Here is a 19,906-nt window from a genome sequence, read left to right on the forward strand (position 1 = left end):
GCTGATAGGTGTTCTGTTGGAGGAAACAAGTGGCCCTGTGGTTGAGTTGCAGTTTCTTTCACAGGCTAATCTAATAGTATTATGTAAATCTCTTCTGTTGGATTAGTGTAATTTTAAAAAGCAAAGCAGTCAAACAAATACTAAAAGTAGTTGAACGTCAGTACATTGTGTTTTCAGAGTTGTGTACTGGATATCGATTTTTTAAATAGGAGAAAAATGCCTACATGTTAGAAACATACCAAGGCATCTTATTACTCTGATGGCAACTTAATGCCTTTCCCTTAGTCCTATTTCCTGCTCCCATTAAACTTTGAGAGCATTCTTCAGAAGATGGTGTGGAAAATTGCCCCATTCTTGACCTGTTCTGGCAATAACTACTAGAAAATTAGTCCCTGGGGGGTTACTCGACCAACTCTGTCTCCGGCTTTCACCAGATTCTTAGGGCAAGACTTTTACCCCTCACAGAATGAACTAGCTGGGAAAAGGTGGTGCAGACGGCTGGGAGAGGGAAGGAATACAGGGTGTCTGCCACCCCCATGATCCTTGTGGAAAAAATGAAAGTATTTTTTTGTGTTTTCCCTTTGATTCTAAACCAAATGTCTCTGTATTTAAAACTTTCCTTAATTCATGCTAATGAGTAAATTTTTTTGTGATTCTGCTAAGAACCGATAAAGGTTGACCTATAGGGATGTTTTTGGTGCTTCCATCCTCTGTCTGCACAACTTTTGCTTATACATATATTTATTGTAAAGGGCAGTGTGTCTCATGATGTAAAAAGAATGCAGAAATATCATGATCAGGTAATGGGTAAATACTTGTTCTGAAGTGAGTCTGAAAAATCACTGTATGTGGACGTATGCCAAGTGTCCCACAAAGAGTAGGTTTAGGATAGTAATTAAGGTCTGGCTGAGTTAAGGATTACAAGATTACAAAAAAAATTACTATTATTATTGTCCTTACTTCAAGCTGTCATCCTGTCTTTCTGTTTAACCTGATTCTGCTATGTGGAAAAAGAATGATGTCAGATACTTTATTAAGTGTGAATTTGTGATTTACTTCAGGGAGAGGGTGCAGGGTGGTTAGGGTAATTTTATTCTAAAATGGCAGTCTTTTTTTTTGACTCCATGCACTTTAAAACAAACCTACAAAAGCAAGAGAACTTAAAAAACTAAAGGACTTCTCTGGCTTTGAAGATGCTGTATGAATGTATGCTGAATCTGAAAATATAGGATCTGTGGGAAGATATTACTGGATATTCTATGTGTTAGCCCATGCAAAGCTGATTTATATCAGCTTGTTGCTGCAATTCTACAAGGGGAAGCCCAGTAAATACCTCTTGATTTCCACATCTCCTCTGCTTTTAAAACAGTTTAGAGAGAGTTGTAAAATAGTGTGCCTTAGGGATCACAGGCATGAAACAACTCCTTTGATTGCAGCTTAAGCGTGATCTGTGTATACAGCGTTTAATGTAAATTATACAGGTAATTCTGCAGTTGTGTGCTGAATAAATACCACAACAGCAACAATAAGAAGGTTATTTGGTGTGTAACTGGCACTTACTCAAGATACTTGTTAGTTGATAACTTTCTTAAAGTCTTGAGCAGTTTCTAAGATTTTTGGCGCTTCACCTCCTGTAAAGTGTAGATGAGAACCAATCTTTAGAATCATATGTTTTAAACAATGTATTGGACTTCTGATAACACTTTTACATTGAATAGTTATAGATCAGGGCATCCTTCCAACAGGTTGTTGTGAACACAGAAAATAGTGGAAGACTGAAAAGAGAAATTACATATCTCAGAAGAGAGGAGATGTACTTCCCTTATGTAGACCCCCTTGTTCCAGGAGGTCAGCCTCATGCTGCAACGTCATAGTTGACCCATTGCCAAAATAAGATTAAACAGTCTTAGCGTTAAAGGCATCAGAAGCACGGCTTTGGGGAATGGTGTAATTCAAATATGAATAATACTATGTAAAAGTTCTCATGTCAGTAAAACACACAACTCTAAATCCCGATCAACTTTTATAATTAAGTCTTCTTCGATATGAGAATATATTGTATGTTTATGTACTTCAGATTTATGTTTTTCTTTTTTTTTACTCCAGAGCTAATGTTAGGTATAATTTTGGTTTTGATATTATATTTTGGGGGTTGTTTTTTCTGGGTTTGTTTAATTTGCATTGTAGGGATTGCGGGGGAATGGGGTGAGTGGGGGAGGGTTGTTTCTGTTTGTTTGTTTGTTTTGTCTTAAATACAAACAAACAAAAATAATACTCCTTACATACTGAAGGAGTAGCTTTTGCTAAACTCGGAGACCGAGCATCAATAAGAAAGTGGTTAGCCCTGAAGCATTCAAGCCTATGGATGGATCAAAAGCAGAAATATTTTTCTTCCTCTATCAGGTATTTCAGACTTTGAGCCTGAAAGCCAGCCACGTGGTCAAAAGACAGACAACAGTTTTTGACTTCTTGTGATCCATGAGCTTGAGTAGCTGTTTGGAGATGTGTTGCTGTCTGCATCTGTCTAATACTCCACTTTGTTGTTTCACTGAAACTGTGAATTTTCTGCAAAACTGACTGCATTTTGAATAAAGCTTTGCACCTCTGTGAAGATGTGCATGCTGTGGAGGAGAATAGGAAACAATCACTTGCTTTTCTTGCTGGAAACAAGATCCAGATAGGTTGTGTTTTCAATTCAGCAGTGCAAGTACTTCTACTCTGACAGTGCTAAATTGCTCAGATCTTGGAGATCAATCAAACTCAGTTTTTGTGAATTTGCACTGAACCAGGCAGAGAAGGCTGATGACAATTAAGATGCCTTGTCTAGCTCTCTGCTGCCAGTTTAGGATGACGACACAGGTATTCCAGAGATCTGGAATGTCTTACATGTCAAAGAGCATCTCTGATAACACTAGTAGGCCAAGTCCAGGCAAGTGAAGCAGGTCTTTCAGCCTGTGTGTGATGGAGAGGAGAATATGGTGTGCTCTGAAGCACTGCTCTGTCCACTGCATTTTGTAATAACGATGTGGGGGACCCTGTATGGCAGTCCGATCCTTGAAAACTTTATGTGGAACTGAGGGCAGGTGGAATTTAATTCAAAGTTATTTTTCATGCAACATAAAGTCTTCTCCAAGTTCATGAATTGATTTCATTAAACAATGAAGAATGAAATTTGAATGATGATCATAATACAAAAAATAAATCTAAACCTCAGCTTAAGACAGCTGACTTAAGACTTCTCTCAAAGTTTGGTTTTCTCACTATACATGGCTGCATTCAAAGATTTCCCAGGTGGTGGTGGCTGCTTTAGAGTGTCTTTCTAAGAGTTCACATGAGAAGTCTTGTCTTTGCCCTGCCATTCTACAAGTGACATTCATTTTAGCCTTGTTCAACCGCATGTCGCAGTTTAAGACAGTGTGTCACTCAGGGTACTATGTGGGAATGGTGAAATGTGCAGCTCTGAATGCCATATGGCTGTTCAAATAGTCAAATCTATTAGGGCTAGCTCTGATTTATATGCTGTTCTAAGTCTGCTTTAGGGAGCAGCCCTTCTTCAGTTAACAGGGTAGGCTAACTTCAAAAAATGTTCTCATTAGTATCATTCTGTACTTCTATGATGCCTTCATATGGTGAAAAAAGCAGGAACAGAATTTCCTGAGAATCTTCTAAAAGAGATTACAGAAACTTAAAAGGAAAAACAGTTTTAGAAATCCTGTTCTTTCTTTAAGTCAACATTAGACTCCTGGAGATTTCTTGATCAGTGTATACATGCAGCAACAGCAGGCTTGTAAATCAATGATAGTGTGCTGGAGTCAGCAGCTTCCTGGAGGTTCTTCTGGTTTGTAATACAAACATGGGGTTTGTTTCTCAGTGCCTTGGCATTTTTCTTGTCTTCAGACTTGTACTTAACAAGATGATACAGTAACTGTAATTCTTGATACTATTGTATTTAGTCTGTGCTTCAAAAATCCAAAGCAGTGTCAGGAAACCCAGTTTTGATTTAAAAACTTATTTGAAAACTAACTTGAGGATAGGGTAATGACAAATCATTTCGATTGTAAGAAACTACGAATTGTCCCAACTGCAGAACAAAGAAAAGATATTCAACAAATATATCAAAGGAGAAATCCAGAAACCATTACTTTTGCCCAGTAATCCCCAGTGCACATATTTGTCAAGAATCCAGTGGTCCTCACTGTTACTTTTTACCTACTGATGTTCTGAAATGTGTACATTCGTGTGATGCAACAGGCATATCTTAAATTACCTTTCCTGCCTCTTCTAGGTTTTTTCCAAGTGTTATTCTAGATGGCATAAAAAGCAGTACTGTACTTAGGTTAAGCAGAATTAAAAGCTGATTTCCCCCACCATGAAAAATAGGCTACTCTTAACCCTGAATTTTCTTGAACAGAACACTCATCATCTCTTCTTTTTTTTTCTAGTGGGCAGTTTGCTGTAGTGAAAAAATGCCGCGAGAAAAGTACTGGTCAGCAGTTTGCAGCAAAATTCATCAAGAAAAGGAGAACAAAATCCAGCCGTCGTGGAGTAAGCCGGGAAGATATCGAGCGAGAAGTTGGCATACTAAAAGAGATTTGTCATCCTAATGTGATTACACTTCATGATGTCTATGAGAACAAAACGGATGTCATTCTTATCCTGGAGCTGTAAGTAACTCTAGACACGTGGACAAATAGGAGAATATTTGTTTCTTTGGTTTTTAAAAACAGACACTTTGAGGATTGCAGTGATTTAATGGAAGTTCCTTATCACCCCAGAAGAAAATAGAGATTAGCCTTAGTAATGTTCATTTCTAAGTCAGTGCTGTAGCTTCCTGATTTCTACATATTTTTCACTCTTCATGCACTATAAAGTTTTAAAAAAATCAGTGTATTTAGGATTTCTTTTTTCTGCTTTCCACTTTAATCACTGTTGATGTTATGCATCCAGAAGAATAGATGGAAACTGAATGAACTGACTTGAAGATCAGAGCACAGGAAAATAGAGATTCTAAGTGGAGATTAGTTTAGCAAATTTTACTGTGTTTTGTATTGGTATAAAGTGGCCTCAGTGAATGCTTTTTCTCGTTCTCTAGCCCACACAAAACAGAATTTTCCCAGTTCTCTCTTGTTGAAATGAGAACTGAACTTTCACACTGTTTCATATTGGTTTAGTTCCCAATTTTTCATCCAATGTCCTTGCTAATAGATTGAGGTAAATATGTCAGCAGAGACTACTTCTGCATTTTCTCAAGTGTGGCTTCCAGTTCCTCAAAGACTGCAATTGTAGGAGTTAAGCATTAGTCACCTGTTAAAAGTTTGCCAGTGCTGCTGGAATGTGCATATCTTTACACAGATGGTATGCTGGGCACTTTTTATTGCCATACCTGCTCTGTATGAGTTAACCATGCTTTAAAGTAAGAATTTCATGCAAGCAGAAGACTTGGTACCATAAACTTGAGCAGCACTTGTGTCTTTTTCTTGGTTGTTCATGTGGTTTTTCATATGTAGATTTTGTCTTCCTGTTCACTAGCTTTGATAAATGGTGTTTCCACTTTCTAAGGGTACTTCAGTGTTGCATGGTTTCAGTAACATGTAGATTTACAGTATAGATTTAAAAAGAAAACTGGGAAGTAGCTTTTGGAGTTCATTTTTTCTATGGTCTATATATGCATAATACTACTTTTTATGTTTATGCAAACATATTTTTACACTTCTAGTCCAGCATGTGAGTGATTATTATAATAGTTGTAGCCTGCCTTGGTTTTTTAGTTCCAGTTGTATGCACCTGCATTAGTTTGCCAACTTTGGATAATGTAAACAAGTTTTTTTCCAAACTAAATTGTCATCCTGTATAACGTAAAAGTTCCTTATGTTCTTACTATTTCTGGGTTTTGCTCAGAATTCTTTGAAGTGTGACGTGAATATGCAGAAAAATTAGTGTGATGCCTCTTCCTCTCCCCACTTGATACTAATCTCCCGTTCTCATGCTCTATAACCTTGCTGTCAGAGTATTGTTACTTCTGCAGCTCCTTCTGCTCTGAAATCCATCCAGGTGAAATCAGGCCAGTGTCTGTACTTGAAAACTGTGAGGGAGACCTGGTATTGATGTACCAGTGGTAGGAGGAATGGGACTACTCCACCCCCCCCACCTTTGCACATGGAATAGGTTGCTGCTGTGTGTGTGTCAGTGTGTACCCACTACTGCCCATTGAGCAGAAGAATGACAGTCTGCATATTTCATAAGCTTGATGGCATGAAATTCAGCAAACTATTTGCATTGCAATTTAGGTAATTGTTTTGCGAGCTGAGCAATCCCTATAAAGTTTCCGTTGGAGATTTTTTTTTTCCACTTTTCCAAGCTGCTTTGTGAGTTTTTCAAGTTGAAGAAGTGCTATTTTGGATATCACAAAGGTAATGCATTTAGTTATTTTGACAGTCAAAGAGGAAAAGATGACGTTAGCAGTCCCTTTGTAAACTTGAATATGCTAACTGCTACAAAGTTTTGTAGTTCTCAAAATCACCGTGATGTTACATAAAGCTATTGAAAAGATGGGATTGTCATTTTAATCGCATGCTTAGACATTAAATATGTAATCCTTTTTCTCTAACATTCTAATATTCGCATTTTGCCTAGGGACCTACCCCCTGGACTGCCTTTGTTCTTACAGAACAATTTCACATGAACAGAAATAAAGCTGAAATCTCATTAATTAACCTGTTTCGCTATCCTCAGAATCTACCCTAAGCGTCCATTTTCCATTCTGATTGGAACATAGTATATTTCCTGGCACTTGTGTTCTTTTCTGACTACAGTTATGAGGCAGCATGCCACACAAAGACACAATTTTGTATAACTGAGCAACTGCAGCTGTCCTTTTGTTGCTATATATCAACACACACAGTCCCAGGGCAACAGGGTCTCTGGCCTGTTCACTATTGATTTTTATTTCCTGCTTCAACAAGAGGTTTGCTATATTGCATACAGCCTCCTAAACATTTTTCAGTCTTACTAATTGGCAGTTTCTCAGAGTGAGCAATTAACTGGACAGGGGGGAATGGCATCAAACTGAAAGATAGTAGACTCTGATTGGATATTAGAAGGAAATTCTTAACTGTGAGGGTGGTGAGGCACTGGAGCAAGTTGCCCAGAGAAGTTCTGGATCTCTATTCCTGGAAGTGCTCAAGGTTGTATGGGGCTCTGAGCAACTTGGTCTAGTGGGAGGTGACCCTGCCCGCAGAGGAGTTGGAACTTGATGGAACTTAAGGTCCCTTCCAAGACAAACCATTCTCTGATTCTATTCAAGGTCATATGATTTATATGCAGGGATATGTGAGCAGTTGGTTAATTATTGCAGTAGCCAAGTAGGTCCTCACAGCACTGAATACAAAACAGAGGTACTTTATTCACGTAGGTGTTAGGAAGTTTTTCTTTCAACTACCTTATATCAGTGAACTGATTTGCCAAAAACCCAAGTTCTATGACACATTTAATTTATGAAAGTTTTAGAAACAAATCCTTCCTCAAAAGATTCAGCAGCCACAGACAAGCATGAGATATTCTTGAAGAACCTTACTATTTTGCAGTCTTTTGGTATATTTAGAGCATTGAGATGTATTTTCATAACTGCAGGTCTTAGTGACAAGTGTCTCCTTTCTTGACTTGGAAATAACCTTTTAGATTCCCACTCTGTGGACACTTTCATCGTCTTGAAAGGAATGTTATATATATTACATACAAACTGGAAGCCACTATCTTTGCCTCATCTAAATTAAAACCTTAATAGTTTGGAGGGGGTTTTTTGGGGTTTTTTTTGCTTTTATCACACAAATAATTGAATTTGTCAGAATTTCATAGTACATTTTTCTATCCAGCTGCAGCAATTAGAGTCTGTTATGTGTTAGCAGTACTAAGCTATTTCTAGTGAGCTCTGCTGAAGCCATCTTTTTTTCAGACTTCACAGGCTAGAAAGCACAGATGTCTCTGCACAGTAATAATTATTTTCTTCCCTCAAGCATGTTTTGCACCTACTTGTTCCCCCTTTTCTGGCCTTGAGTGCATAATTTCTCTCTTCCATTTTATTTTCTGTTCCACTTTATTATGTCTTTATTCAGACTGCAGACGTAAAATATACTCAGTCTGTGGTTCTTTGTGGAGCTTGGTTATAGTTTCTTGCTGCAACACAAAAAATTAGTATTTTCATCCTACATTGTATAGTAATTCCTTAGAATTCACCAAAGCAATGCAGGTGGTCTCATTTTCTAAAATGGCTTGATAGCAATACCTGACTCCTTTTACTTGGAAGCTGTGGATGGAGTTAGGTATTCATGCTTTTCTCTGCAAAAAAAATAACTTCATTTCTGAATTTGAAATCTTAATTTAAGTCATTAGCTCTTGTAGCATTGTTCTGAGTGATGATTATCTGTTTTATACATTTTTTTTAAATGGTATTTGAAAGTGTTAGAAGCATTTGGGTATTAAATACTAGAATTTATGCTTCATTTGAAAGCATAAATTTTCTTTTAAACTAAGTGCTGTGCATGACACTGTCTCTGAGTTTTTTGGTAGCTTCATATTATTAATCAAAACAGAACAGTGCAAGGATGTTTTTAAACATCCTTGTTTAAAAATTATAACAATTTGATCATTGAAGAGTAAGTAAGAGCAAATAACTCTGAACTCTTTAAACTTCTCTTCTATCTTCTTGGGGCTTTCATCTAACTTCTTACAGTTATGCCCAGGAAGAAAGTTATAGCCTGTCTTCCAGAGAAGCTTGAAGTCTTCATGGGGTTTCTTTAATTTTCAGGTTTTTTCTTTTGCTAGAAATACTTCTAAGACTTTTGTTAATTTTGCCAATAAATAAATTAGAAAGTTATTCTCCAGTGACCTTGCATTGAAATTTGAGAAGATGATTAAATATTTGGTGCTTCTGGGATGTAACAGGCGATTAGCAAACCCTGTGACACTAATTTGTAGATCTTGTGCCACCTGTGGATTTCAAAATCCTAAATTCAGGGTCCACACATAGATGCACAGAGGATATGTAGGTGGGTTAGAACAAAGGGTTGACAGAGCTGACAGGACAGGCTCTAGAGCTAGTGTGACTCTGCCACACAGTGAGCATGTCTCATAGGGAGAATTGGTTTCTGTATGGTGCAGTTCCTGAGCAAAGTTATTGCCCCTTTTGTTTGCTAAACTGGAATGCTTTTCATATATTAAATTTGAATGTTGTAAATGAGATTAAAATACTACAGCACTCAGCTGGGCCAAGGTAACCACCTACTCTATCCAGACTCTGGGCACTTCAGGAACTTCAGTAATGAAAACCCAAATACCAGTGGTGTTTGAGTGCAGAAAAGATTCACATGAGTGGTCAGCCCACTCTCCCTCCCCACACTTAGTGAGATTGAACTGCTTAAATTGTAGTCCTGGTTTGGGGGCATGTGTATTCTGGCTGGCCATTGAGGCCAATGCTTCTTGTTCAGTATAACTGTAGAATTTAGGCACATTAAAGAGAGGATTTCATGACAGTTGATGTCTCTAATAGAAGCTGGACAAATGAAAATGGAAAGGCATGGTGATGCTGGAACATGTCTTCATTTTTCTGGTAGATAGATAATGGAAAATTGAAGTGTAATGTTGCTCAGCCAGTAGGTAACTCAATGAGCTAGCAGCTGTGTTCTACTGTTTCAAAATGTTTTGTACACTTTGTACTTCTGAGGAGTGGGTTGGTAACTGCACGATTCATAAAGGCCGTGAAATTGATGTAAACCCCCTTATTGTTACATAAAACAGAAGTAATAATATATGAATATATAACAGAAGTAATAATATATGCAGCTGACAACTGGCTGTCATACAAGATACATTTGACCACAGAATCTCTAGGGAAAATGTTTCTTTTACAAGTTGACAGGAGAAATATTTGGACTAGAGAAGAATTCAGATAATTTATTAAATTGCATCTATTTTAAAACCGGAATAAATTGATGGCATGCTTCTTTAATTTAGTTTATGTTGTTTTGAAATCTAAGGAAGATAGATGTTTCTTCAAGGGGTGGGGGCCTAGAGTTTAGGGTTCATTTGTAGATTTTTTTAAAATTCATTAGAAATACTTAGATAATCATTATGTCACCTAGGTGCTATTGCATAATAAGCAGTGAGATCATAGCATATGACTGAGTCATTACGAGGTGACCATGCTGACTTTGAAGGTTAATTGATTCTAAGTTCCCTGAGTAGGTTCCCATAATGACTTCCTCTGAGATCTGGTGATAGTTCTGTTTCATAGCTAAGAAAGCCTGGCAACTTGCAAAAGCACTATCCAGAAATCCTTTTTCCATGGGCGTGATGTATTTTATTTCCCAGGGGGAGGTGTGTGGGTTGCAATCACATCTGTCAACCTTCCTTTCGGAAGGCTGGGAAATGCTTTTACCCCTATTGTATTTTATAAGAAAGAATGCAGTCAGCTGAAAGCTTTAATTTACTTCTCTCATTTCAAGAAAGCTAGCACTTCTGCCTAGAAGTATCAGTGAAATAGCACATACTAGCTTTGCTCTTAGTGAAAATGTTTATACAAAACACTTCTAAAAATATGTGCTCTGCTACTTTAAAACAACATAAAAGGTCGTGTTATAATGATGGAATAGGTTTATTCAGCCCTTAATGACTTTCTGTGTTATAACATGGTCAATAATACATTAGAATTAGGTGAAATTAAGATGTGACTGTCACAAAGCACAAACTCTTATTTTATTGAGCATGATTTTTGAACAACATATTAGGACTGCAAAATTATTACTTAATTTAAATGCAAACAGAAAGGTTTTATACAGGAACATGAATGAATTATAGCTTTAGAGGAAAACAGTATGTGAAGGTGAACATGGAGGCTTTGCAACCATAAAGGAATTTATGGCTTGACTAGTAATCAAGTTTCTCTGTTAATCTGTGTGGGTGGGTATAGGTTGCTGTTCATCCTTTTCTTACTAGCATTTTGGCAGTTAGAGTTGTCTTAGGGCACAGAAAAATTCATCAGGAAGCTGTCTAGTAATTCCTACCAGCAAACAGAAGAATTGAAAGTTCTGTGCTTCCTGGGGATAACAGGCAGAGATACTGTAAAATTTTCTACAGGAAGATTCACTAGTGCTTGGTGAACCTCTTGCCTCCACTCCCTTCAAGAAGCATCTTTATCCAGTTAGTGGTTGGGGGGCAGCATTCTTTCAGATGTTGGTTGCGTGGGCCCCTCTGTAGAGGCCCAAAGGCAGGCTGGGAGCAAGTTTGCATGGCTTGGGAAACCCATGCAGTGGTTTGGTTCCAGTCAGATTGCAGCAGAGTGTTTGTGCATCAGCATCCCCAAAGCTAATTTAGAAACAAGGGCCCATTGTAATGGGGGTGAAAACAATGTACTTCTTGGTAGAAGATGATGTTCAAAAATACCAGTCAAAAGGGCTGATGTACACCTGTGCCTTCTTCCTTAGATTAACACTGCTTTTGTGTGTGAGATGGGATATCCACATTGGTGCAATGGGGCTCTCTCCTTGCCTTCTGGCTCCACTTTTGAGGGTGACTCTGGTTCACTAAAACATGCAGTGTTTATGTATTGTAGGACACTGTTACACTGGCTGAGGCACAGGAATAGACTTGACAGCGCAACAGCATTTTAGGAGGCTTTTGAAGGCTGTGGTAGCTTACACAGCTGGTGTCTTTACTGGCTTCTTCTAACCCATTTCTTCATCTGTGATATCTGAAAGTCTAGTCAAGATCATCTAGTTATTCCACATCTATAATCCAATGATGAAATCTGTGAAACCTGGTGAAATCTGTTGATAAAACTGAGGACGTTGTAATTCAGTCAATTAATTGTGGAAGTCAAACTTGTAAAGTATGTTGACTGTGGACCTATATTAACCCTCCATGACTCACTTGAAGATTGCCTTGCAGTGATACCATGGGCTTTTGTATGGCCATGGTAGTACAGCTTAGTATCAGATCTTTATGAGCCAGCAAAAGACTAAGGAATAAGCAGCCTCCTGACAAGCATGAAGAGGAAGCTGAAAAACACAGCCTCCCATGGGGAAATGGGTCACTGCCTTGCACGTGTGAGAAGGGCCTCCTTTGGAGGTTGCCTGGCATAGAGGGACCTTTCTGGGAAGTCAAGCATTTCTGAGCTTCCAGGTGAAGTTCCTTATGCATGCTAGTATAACATTTTACTCATCCTTGCTATAAAAATCCTTTTCTCTCATGCTTTATGTCCCTACCATAAGTAAGCAGCAGGAGCAGCTAGATGGGCACTGTGTTTGCCAGCTATGGCAGCACCCCAAGGTTCTGGAACTCACCCCCGCATCTGAGGAGTTACCAGCAGGAGAATTCAGTGGCCCTCTTTCTGAGGTGAACCCACGCAGGATCTCCTCCTAGACATCAAGAGTGAGATGTGTAACATGAGGGGGCACACCAAAGTCCCACAGACCAGAGGCACAGCTGCTTCTGGAACAACACTTTGTGTGCTTTACAGCTCGTCCCTCTTCACTCGCCTACTCGTTCAGCAAGGCTGCCAAGTCACTTCGGGTAACATTACTTAAGCTTCGAAGAAGCACACAACAGATTGGAAAAATCTTCTGCTTTCGCTAATGTACTTTCAGTTAAAAAAAAAAAAAAAAAAAAAAAAAAAAAAAAAAAAAAAAAAAACATTTCAAGCCTTTTACCTTCTCTGGTCCTCAGTTTTGAGATTTGTCAGCAGTAGGTTTATTACCTGTGAAATACAGATAACATTTTATTGCACACAATTATAAGGCTTATGATGTGCATTAAAGAAATGTCACCACAATTAATCTGTGTTAAAGACAGAAGAATAGTATTCAGCAGTACAGAATCAGAATAATTGCAGGTAAGGAGAAGCTGAAGAGTCTCTTACATATGCAGAAATCTCAAAAAGTTGCAAACTTTAGAAATTATAACTTTTGGGGGGGCTCTATAAGATGTGTATAATCAGTGATAATCATTGATGACTATTAAGTTTCACAGACTGTATGTCTTTAAAATGCCAACAGGAGTAAGAGCAAGCTTTACCAGCCATGAAGCATAACACACCTGTGTGACACTGTCACAGTCTGTTTGAGACTGCAGGGTGGACAGCACAGTGCTTGGAGAGGGCATTGCTGCAAATACCTGCCTGAGTACTTCTCTAGTATTTGTGATGGCTGATGCATGATTTAAGCACCAGCAGGAACTTTTGCTGTTTTGCAGGGTTTCCAGCTAGCAGCTGAAAAGGAGGACCAGATGCAGTCTTTTTGTGCAGTCTTACAAACTCTTCCTCTGCTGAGGATCCCTCCTCTCTGGTTCCCCAAGCTGTGTGATAGCTACCCAGTGCCAAACCATGCTGACTGCATACAGGTGATGGGTTTTGCTGTGGCTGCTGCCACAGTTGCCCAAGGCTGGGGCAGTAGCCACAGTGAGTCTGTCTCCTCCATGTGGCAAGGCTGTCCTCCAATTTACTGCCACTCAACAACTGCAGCCAACATCTACTTGTAAACATGCAGAAGCAAGCTTCACAGGATGCTAAGGCCTTTAGCCCAACAGTCGGAAATTTATGTCACCATTCAGTGCAGTGCTGCAGAGATACTGACGTTAGCCTGAAAACATTTTCTTTTTTTTTTTTTTTTTTTTTTTTTTTTCAATCAGAAGCAAACAATGAGAGAATATGCATGTGTGTCTATTTGGAAGATGCTTCTGACCAGCCTCTGTAAAATAACAAGTTGGATTTAATAATTAGGAATTCCATTTTAATGTCTCTACAACAACAAAAAATCATTGAAATGACCTCTCATCTTTACAGTCTATAATTCTTATATTTTAATGGCACTTCGTTTCAGTAATTGCTTTCATGCAGAAAATATTACAACGCAAATAATACCCAAAACAATACTCTCATTATTGTCTAGGCAGCTCAATAAAAGCTCCAAGAACTCATTAAAATACACTTTTCATGCAATTTGCATTACAGTAATGCAGATTAAGTCTCTTAAAAAGTAGACATGATAAAGAAGTCAAATATATTTCCAGAAATTTGCCCAAACTATTTACCTATTTTATATGTTAATCACAACCTCATGTTTTGTAAACAGTGCCTTAAATCATGAAAAGATTATTTTCTTTCCCTAGAGAAAAACAATAAAAATTAGGTTGCACTTTCTGAATTTGTCTTATTATGATATTATGACCATTTTTGCAATCAATAAGACTTTTCCAAGTAATACCCCTGCTTTCACAGATGGAAAAAGTAGTTTGCCACAGTGGGTAATCATACATCCTTCAGCTGATATGTGTTTGTTATTTGGGAATAGCTGTAGTTCTATCACTTCAGTTTCCGATCACTTCAGTATCTCTTTATGCTATTGACTGAGTCAAGAGCTGCTTGACTGAGCTGAGAAGAGGGTCAATTTCTCTTTATTCCTCTCTCTCTCTCTCTCTCTCAAATGCCTGTCTTATCTCTTTTCTTTCTGCTGTTGGACTAGAACACTTGCTGGAAACAGTCTTAAGGGTGTTTCATTGTAGTAAAGGCATTGTCATGCTAGAGTACAAATACAATATAGGTGCTGCATGTAATACAGTATTTCAAAAACCAAATCTATTTTCAAACAATTGGATGCTCTGGGGAGTATAGAAACTAAATAGTAGAACAGCTGCCAATAAATATTTCAAAATAAGCTTTAATTTTTTTATTTTTCAACGAGGGTGTAGAAATCTGATGTTTTACTGATATAAACCAATTCATGTTTTATTTTGTAGATAATGTAGTGTCCCATTATGTTAGTATGTTTTGAGTCATGTTACTTCATATTTAATTTTATTCTTTTAAATGTGCATACAGAAGCAGGAGGCTTTTACTTAATTTAAATTTAAATACTGTTAACCATGTTTGTTTGGGTTTTCTAAACTTTTTTTTTGTCTGAAAGTAGGACTCTTTTTACTGTATTCATTTCAGGGGGAGGAAGGGAATTACTAACTCTTTTGGGTATTGAATTAAGTAATTTTCATCTTTTTTTCTGATATTTGAAACATTTAAAGCATCTGGATCTTTTTCAAGGCTTTTCAAGGTTTAAGGACAGCTCTACTAAAGGAGCCCACTGGTTAAAACAAGCTTGTCAGTAACTGTGCTTCTGCTCTCCAAGTGTTGCAGGTGGGGAGCTCTTCGACTTCTTAGCTGAAAAAGAATCTCTCACAGAGGAGGAAGCCACAGAATTTCTCAAACAGATACTTAATGGTGTTCAGTATCTCCACTCTCTGCAAATTGCCCACTTTGATCTTAAGGTGTGTTGAACAGATAAAGACTTCAACAACTATAAGCAACATCCATTAAAGTCCTTTGTCATTCTAGCCACAAATCAGTCATCATGCAGATCTTTGCCATAGTTTTGTTTTTCTAGCTTATGTAGACAGGGAAATGCTCAGCCATTGGAAAGAAGTTACTGACTCTTACAGTTCTCTGTAAGATTCTTCAGGGGAAATGGCACCTTCTGACAAAATTAAACCATTCTGAGAAAACAAACCTGAAATAAAAATGAGGAGTATGATCTTTTTTTTAAATGTGAATGGGATCTGGGTGAAACATTCTGAGATAGTCGCCTTTTTCAACTGAGTTTGAAAACATAACATTCCAGCATCACCATGAAGTCCTCATTTTCTGTAGTTAGCTTTTAGCATATGTTAGATCATAATAGGAAAAGACATGATTTTTCTGCCTAAAACACAATTCAAGTGTCTAATGGAGGTAAAGAGGAATGTTCAGTGTTGAAGAACACTGGCCCACAGTTTGTACCTGTGCGTAATCTCTCTTTTTCTCCTCCTTCCTCCTTCTCAAAGCCTGAAAACATAATGTTGTTGGACAGGAATGTACCAAAGCCTCGAATCAAGATTATTGACTTTGGTTTAGCACACAAAATCGACTTTGGAAATGAATTCAAAAATATCTTCGGAACACCAGAGTTTGTTGGTAAGAAAACTGTTGTTTCTTCAAACTATTCTATTTCAGACTGTAAAACAGCATTTGTGGTTTAGCTTGGCTTGGTTGATTTACAGATCATAAAATTTGTGTGTAATTCATGACATTTTGAAATTTAAATGAGCAAATTTAACATTTGATTTCAAATTAGACTTGCATTAAGGTGTTTTAATCTATCAGTATCTTAGCTTATTATCTCTGACATACATGGATTCAGAGTGAGACTTATGCCTGTTCTTTGCCTAGGTACTTATCTTGATGCTTTTTCCTTTAGCTCCTGAAATAGTAAATTATGAGCCTCTTGGTCTTGAAGCAGATATGTGGTAAGTTATTGGATCTTACTTGAAATAAATCTCTTGTGATTATGCTTATGTTCTAACCTTTTTTTTTTCTCTCCTCTCTCTCTTTCCATCTATTTTTCTCTTCTCTCCCTCATCCTTTTTTTGTTTGTTTTTCCTTCAATCCAGGAGCATTGGTGTAATAACTTATATTCTGTAAGTACCAAAATCTATGGGTGTTTCTTGCAAATGCTGTTGGTTTTTAATTCTTATTCTATTCTCTGGGGTGTTGGTGGTGTCTGTACAAATCAAACCATTCTGATTGCACATCATGATTCAAACTGTATGATCTTAAAAGAAATAGTATAATTTTTGAAGGAATTGCCATTAATCAGCATTGAGCTACCATGGGAAGCTGTCTTCAAATCTGTAGGTGACTTTCCTGCAGCTATATCTTAACAGTATTCTTTTTAATTACAGCAATATTTTTTCTGCCCTGCTACATCACATCTTCATGAAAGTAGATTTGCAGCCTTAAAACAGAAAAGAAAAATGTTGGCTTTCTACTGTTTTTTGATCTCAGAAGGTTGAAGCAGTAGTGTTATAACTGCTGTTAATGAGAGGGATGTTCTGTCTTTCTTGCAGTCTAAGTGGTGCGTCTCCATTTCTTGGAGAAACCAAACAGGAAACACTGGCAAATGTGTCTGCTGTGAATTATGAATTTGAAGAAGAATTCTTCAGTAATACCAGTGCCCTAGCTAAAGACTTTATACGAAGGCTTCTAGTCAAAGATCCAAAGTGAGTTGTTTTTCTTCTGTGTGGCATTTACATCTCTAGTATTTAAATTACATGATATTTGGAGATGATTGTTTAATAAACATAAAACAGTATGCATTTTTTTAATATCTGAAACAGTTCTATCTCTTGTTCTCCTAAAGGAAGAGAATGACTATCCAAGACAGTTTGCTGCATCCTTGGATCAAGGTTAGCATGCTGTTCATTCTTTGTTGTCCTGTTTTTAATCATTCTTCATTTCAACTTTTCAAGTTTCTTAACATGGAGTATTGTCGTAATTGTCTAATGTAACTTACTGTTTTGGAAAGCTGTCTGTATGAAGGCTAACACATGCAGAATGTGGGCTTCATTAATATATGCTCTATGTGAGTTAGCAGTAGGGAAGTAGCCCCTTATGGGAATTAAACTCATGGTCAGACCGAGAAGCTAATCTTCAGAGAGCATTGCACTGACAAACATACAGTCTCTGAATCCAGTCCAATTCACAATAATTTTTCTTCTTCTAATGCCGCTATTTAGACTGGCGAAAAAAAATTATCTCTCTTCTGTCCTTACCCTTTAGACTGAAGAGAGCAGTGAGTTGTGAGGCTGCTAGGTCGAGAGGGAGAAAATGGCACCTATTATTCTTCTTAATGTGTGTAGTACTACCTGGCAGTTAATTTTTTTAATTCCGTATCACATTCTGATTGTGAGTAGTAAACCTATTCAGTGTCATTGATTTCCCAGGATATGGGGATGCACAGTGGGTATTTGATCCCACTACACTTCCCAGAGAATCAGTTAGCAAAACATTTATCTGTGCCACAAATGCTCCAGTTCACAGTACAGTGTCCGAGGGCAGGCATTTCTACACCAGTGTGCCAAACTACAAATTTGACTATGCTTTGCTGAGTTTTTGCTGATGTAATCTGAAATAATTGATACTTCTTATTGACATGAATGTATTGACATGATATTTTAAACCACTAAAGTAAGCATTGTGCAAGTTGTTCTGCCTTGGACCAAGTTCCACACTTGTGCAAAGAGACAAGTTGTTTTGTATCCTATTACTTTGCTTTATGACTTAACTTTGCAGGCATTTGATTCCCATTCCAGTGCTCATATCCTCTTTTCCCCTTTTGCACCACTATCTTTACCTGCATTTCCATGGCAGGGAAGGTTGAAACCAGCTCCCTTCCAACCCAAGCCTTTCCATGATTCAATTATATATATATATATATATATATGTAAAAATTACTTCAAGAATGGGATCATAAAATGCAAAATTTAATATACTCCTCTAGTCATTGGTGCTTAGTATTAGCCCATAAAAAGTTTGAAAGGATTCAGAGTTAGAGCTTGCTGCACTAGTATGTGGGATGTGATTTTTTGGGGGAGAGGGAGTAATTTTTCAGCAGCATCCAGGTGATTACATTGAGCCTGTAACAAAGATTGACTGCATTTAAAATCAGTCAGGGAATCTTCCCAGAAGACAGGATTTATCTTGGAAATCAAATGCCTCTATCAGAGGGAGAGGTGAAGGACAAGGCTAAATGTTCTGATGTTTGAAGGGCTTTTTTGTTTAAACTGAAAAAGCGTATTTTACTATTGCATTTTTAGATCTGGATTTCCCTTGCAGCATTTTCTTAAGAAATTCCATCTGTATGCCAAGCTAGATTCTGAATTTTAAAATTATGCACTTACAATTACTTTATTATTACAGTAGGATTTGCAGTCCATTATAATGTAAGTAAAAGTCATCACTGAGGGACAGAGTCTTACATGCAGAAAGTATGGAATTTTTTAGAACAGCTCTATTTTCCTTTTGCTCGCAGCCAAAAGACACTCAGCAAGCACTCAGTAGAAAAGCTTCTGCAGTGAATATGGAGAAATTCAAGAAGTTTGCAGCACGACGAAAATGGAAAGTAAGTCGTTCAAGAACACATCAAAATATTGGTGACATAAAAATGCAGTAGCATTGCCTGTTCCAGGGGAAGGTCAGCACATTTAAGAGTGGAAAAGAAGGAAGAAGAAACACATTCTTCTGTCACTGGGAATAAATTAAGTGCTTGAGTATAGTGGTATGGAGAGGAGGACTTTGTTAATGCTCTGCATATAAATGCTTGTGTGTGGATTGTTTGCTTTGAGCTTCTGATGGATTATAAATAGCAAAAGTTGAAGTATCAAATTCAAAATAAAAAGCAGATAAGGTATTGAAGTCAAACTTCAGTTTGTTTTGCTAATTCCTTTAAAATCTCTGCAGTAGCATCCTATCAGAATTTTCTAATTTTTTTACATATAGCTTTTTTTTCTTATTTTTACAAAGCAATCAGTGCGCTTAATATCCTTGTGCCAAAGATTATCAAGATCTTTCTTGTCCAGAAGTAGCATGAGTGTTGCTAGAAGTGATGATACTCTGGTAAGTGTGTTCTTATATATTTAGAATGCTAACTAACAGAAATATTAAGCTATTGAAAATTTGCATAATTAACTAGCCTCATAAGTAGGAAGAAATAGATTGTCAGGCTACAAATATTTAATGTCAGTTATCCTTAGTTTGATCTTCTGCATCTTGAAACCTTGAAATTTATCTTAGCATGTTGAGGCTGATACCTAGTGTCAAAAATTCATTTCTTGGTTTTGAAGTTTGGATCCTGAGTATTTTTTCCTACTGAAACAATTATATGGTGAAAAAGTGTCATCTGAATTTTACTCATCATTTACATCATCATTGTGTAGACTAATGTAATATTCCTGATATTCCTGGTTTTTTCACTGAATATTCAAAGTCATTAGGACTGTTTTAAATCCAATGAATGCTAGACAGCAGTGTCACCACAAGCAGTTATTTAAGGAG

General features: G+C 37.4%; 1 protein-coding gene across 1 annotated transcript in view; it reads left to right on the top strand.

The window, feature by feature from the left end:
- DAPK1 (death associated protein kinase 1) overlaps window positions 1-19,906 on the top strand; it is an 81,643-nt gene that overhangs the window by 35,995 nt on the left and 25,742 nt on the right. Inside the window, exons 3-11 of the mRNA XM_066339467.1 lie at window positions 4,443-4,664; window positions 15,168-15,306; window positions 15,859-15,988; window positions 16,272-16,320; window positions 16,465-16,491; window positions 16,921-17,073; window positions 17,214-17,259; window positions 18,885-18,974; window positions 19,376-19,468. Coding sequence (XP_066195564.1) covers window positions 4,443-4,664; window positions 15,168-15,306; window positions 15,859-15,988; window positions 16,272-16,320; window positions 16,465-16,491; window positions 16,921-17,073; window positions 17,214-17,259; window positions 18,885-18,974; window positions 19,376-19,468 — 949 coding nt within the window. The remainder of the gene's footprint in view (window positions 1-4,442; window positions 4,665-15,167; window positions 15,307-15,858; window positions 15,989-16,271; window positions 16,321-16,464; window positions 16,492-16,920; window positions 17,074-17,213; window positions 17,260-18,884; window positions 18,975-19,375; window positions 19,469-19,906) is intronic.

Source organism: Sylvia atricapilla, chromosome Z (assembly GCF_009819655.1).
Source record: "Sylvia atricapilla isolate bSylAtr1 chromosome Z, bSylAtr1.pri, whole genome shotgun sequence".
NCBI lineage: Eukaryota > Metazoa > Chordata > Aves > Passeriformes > Sylviidae > Sylvia > Sylvia atricapilla.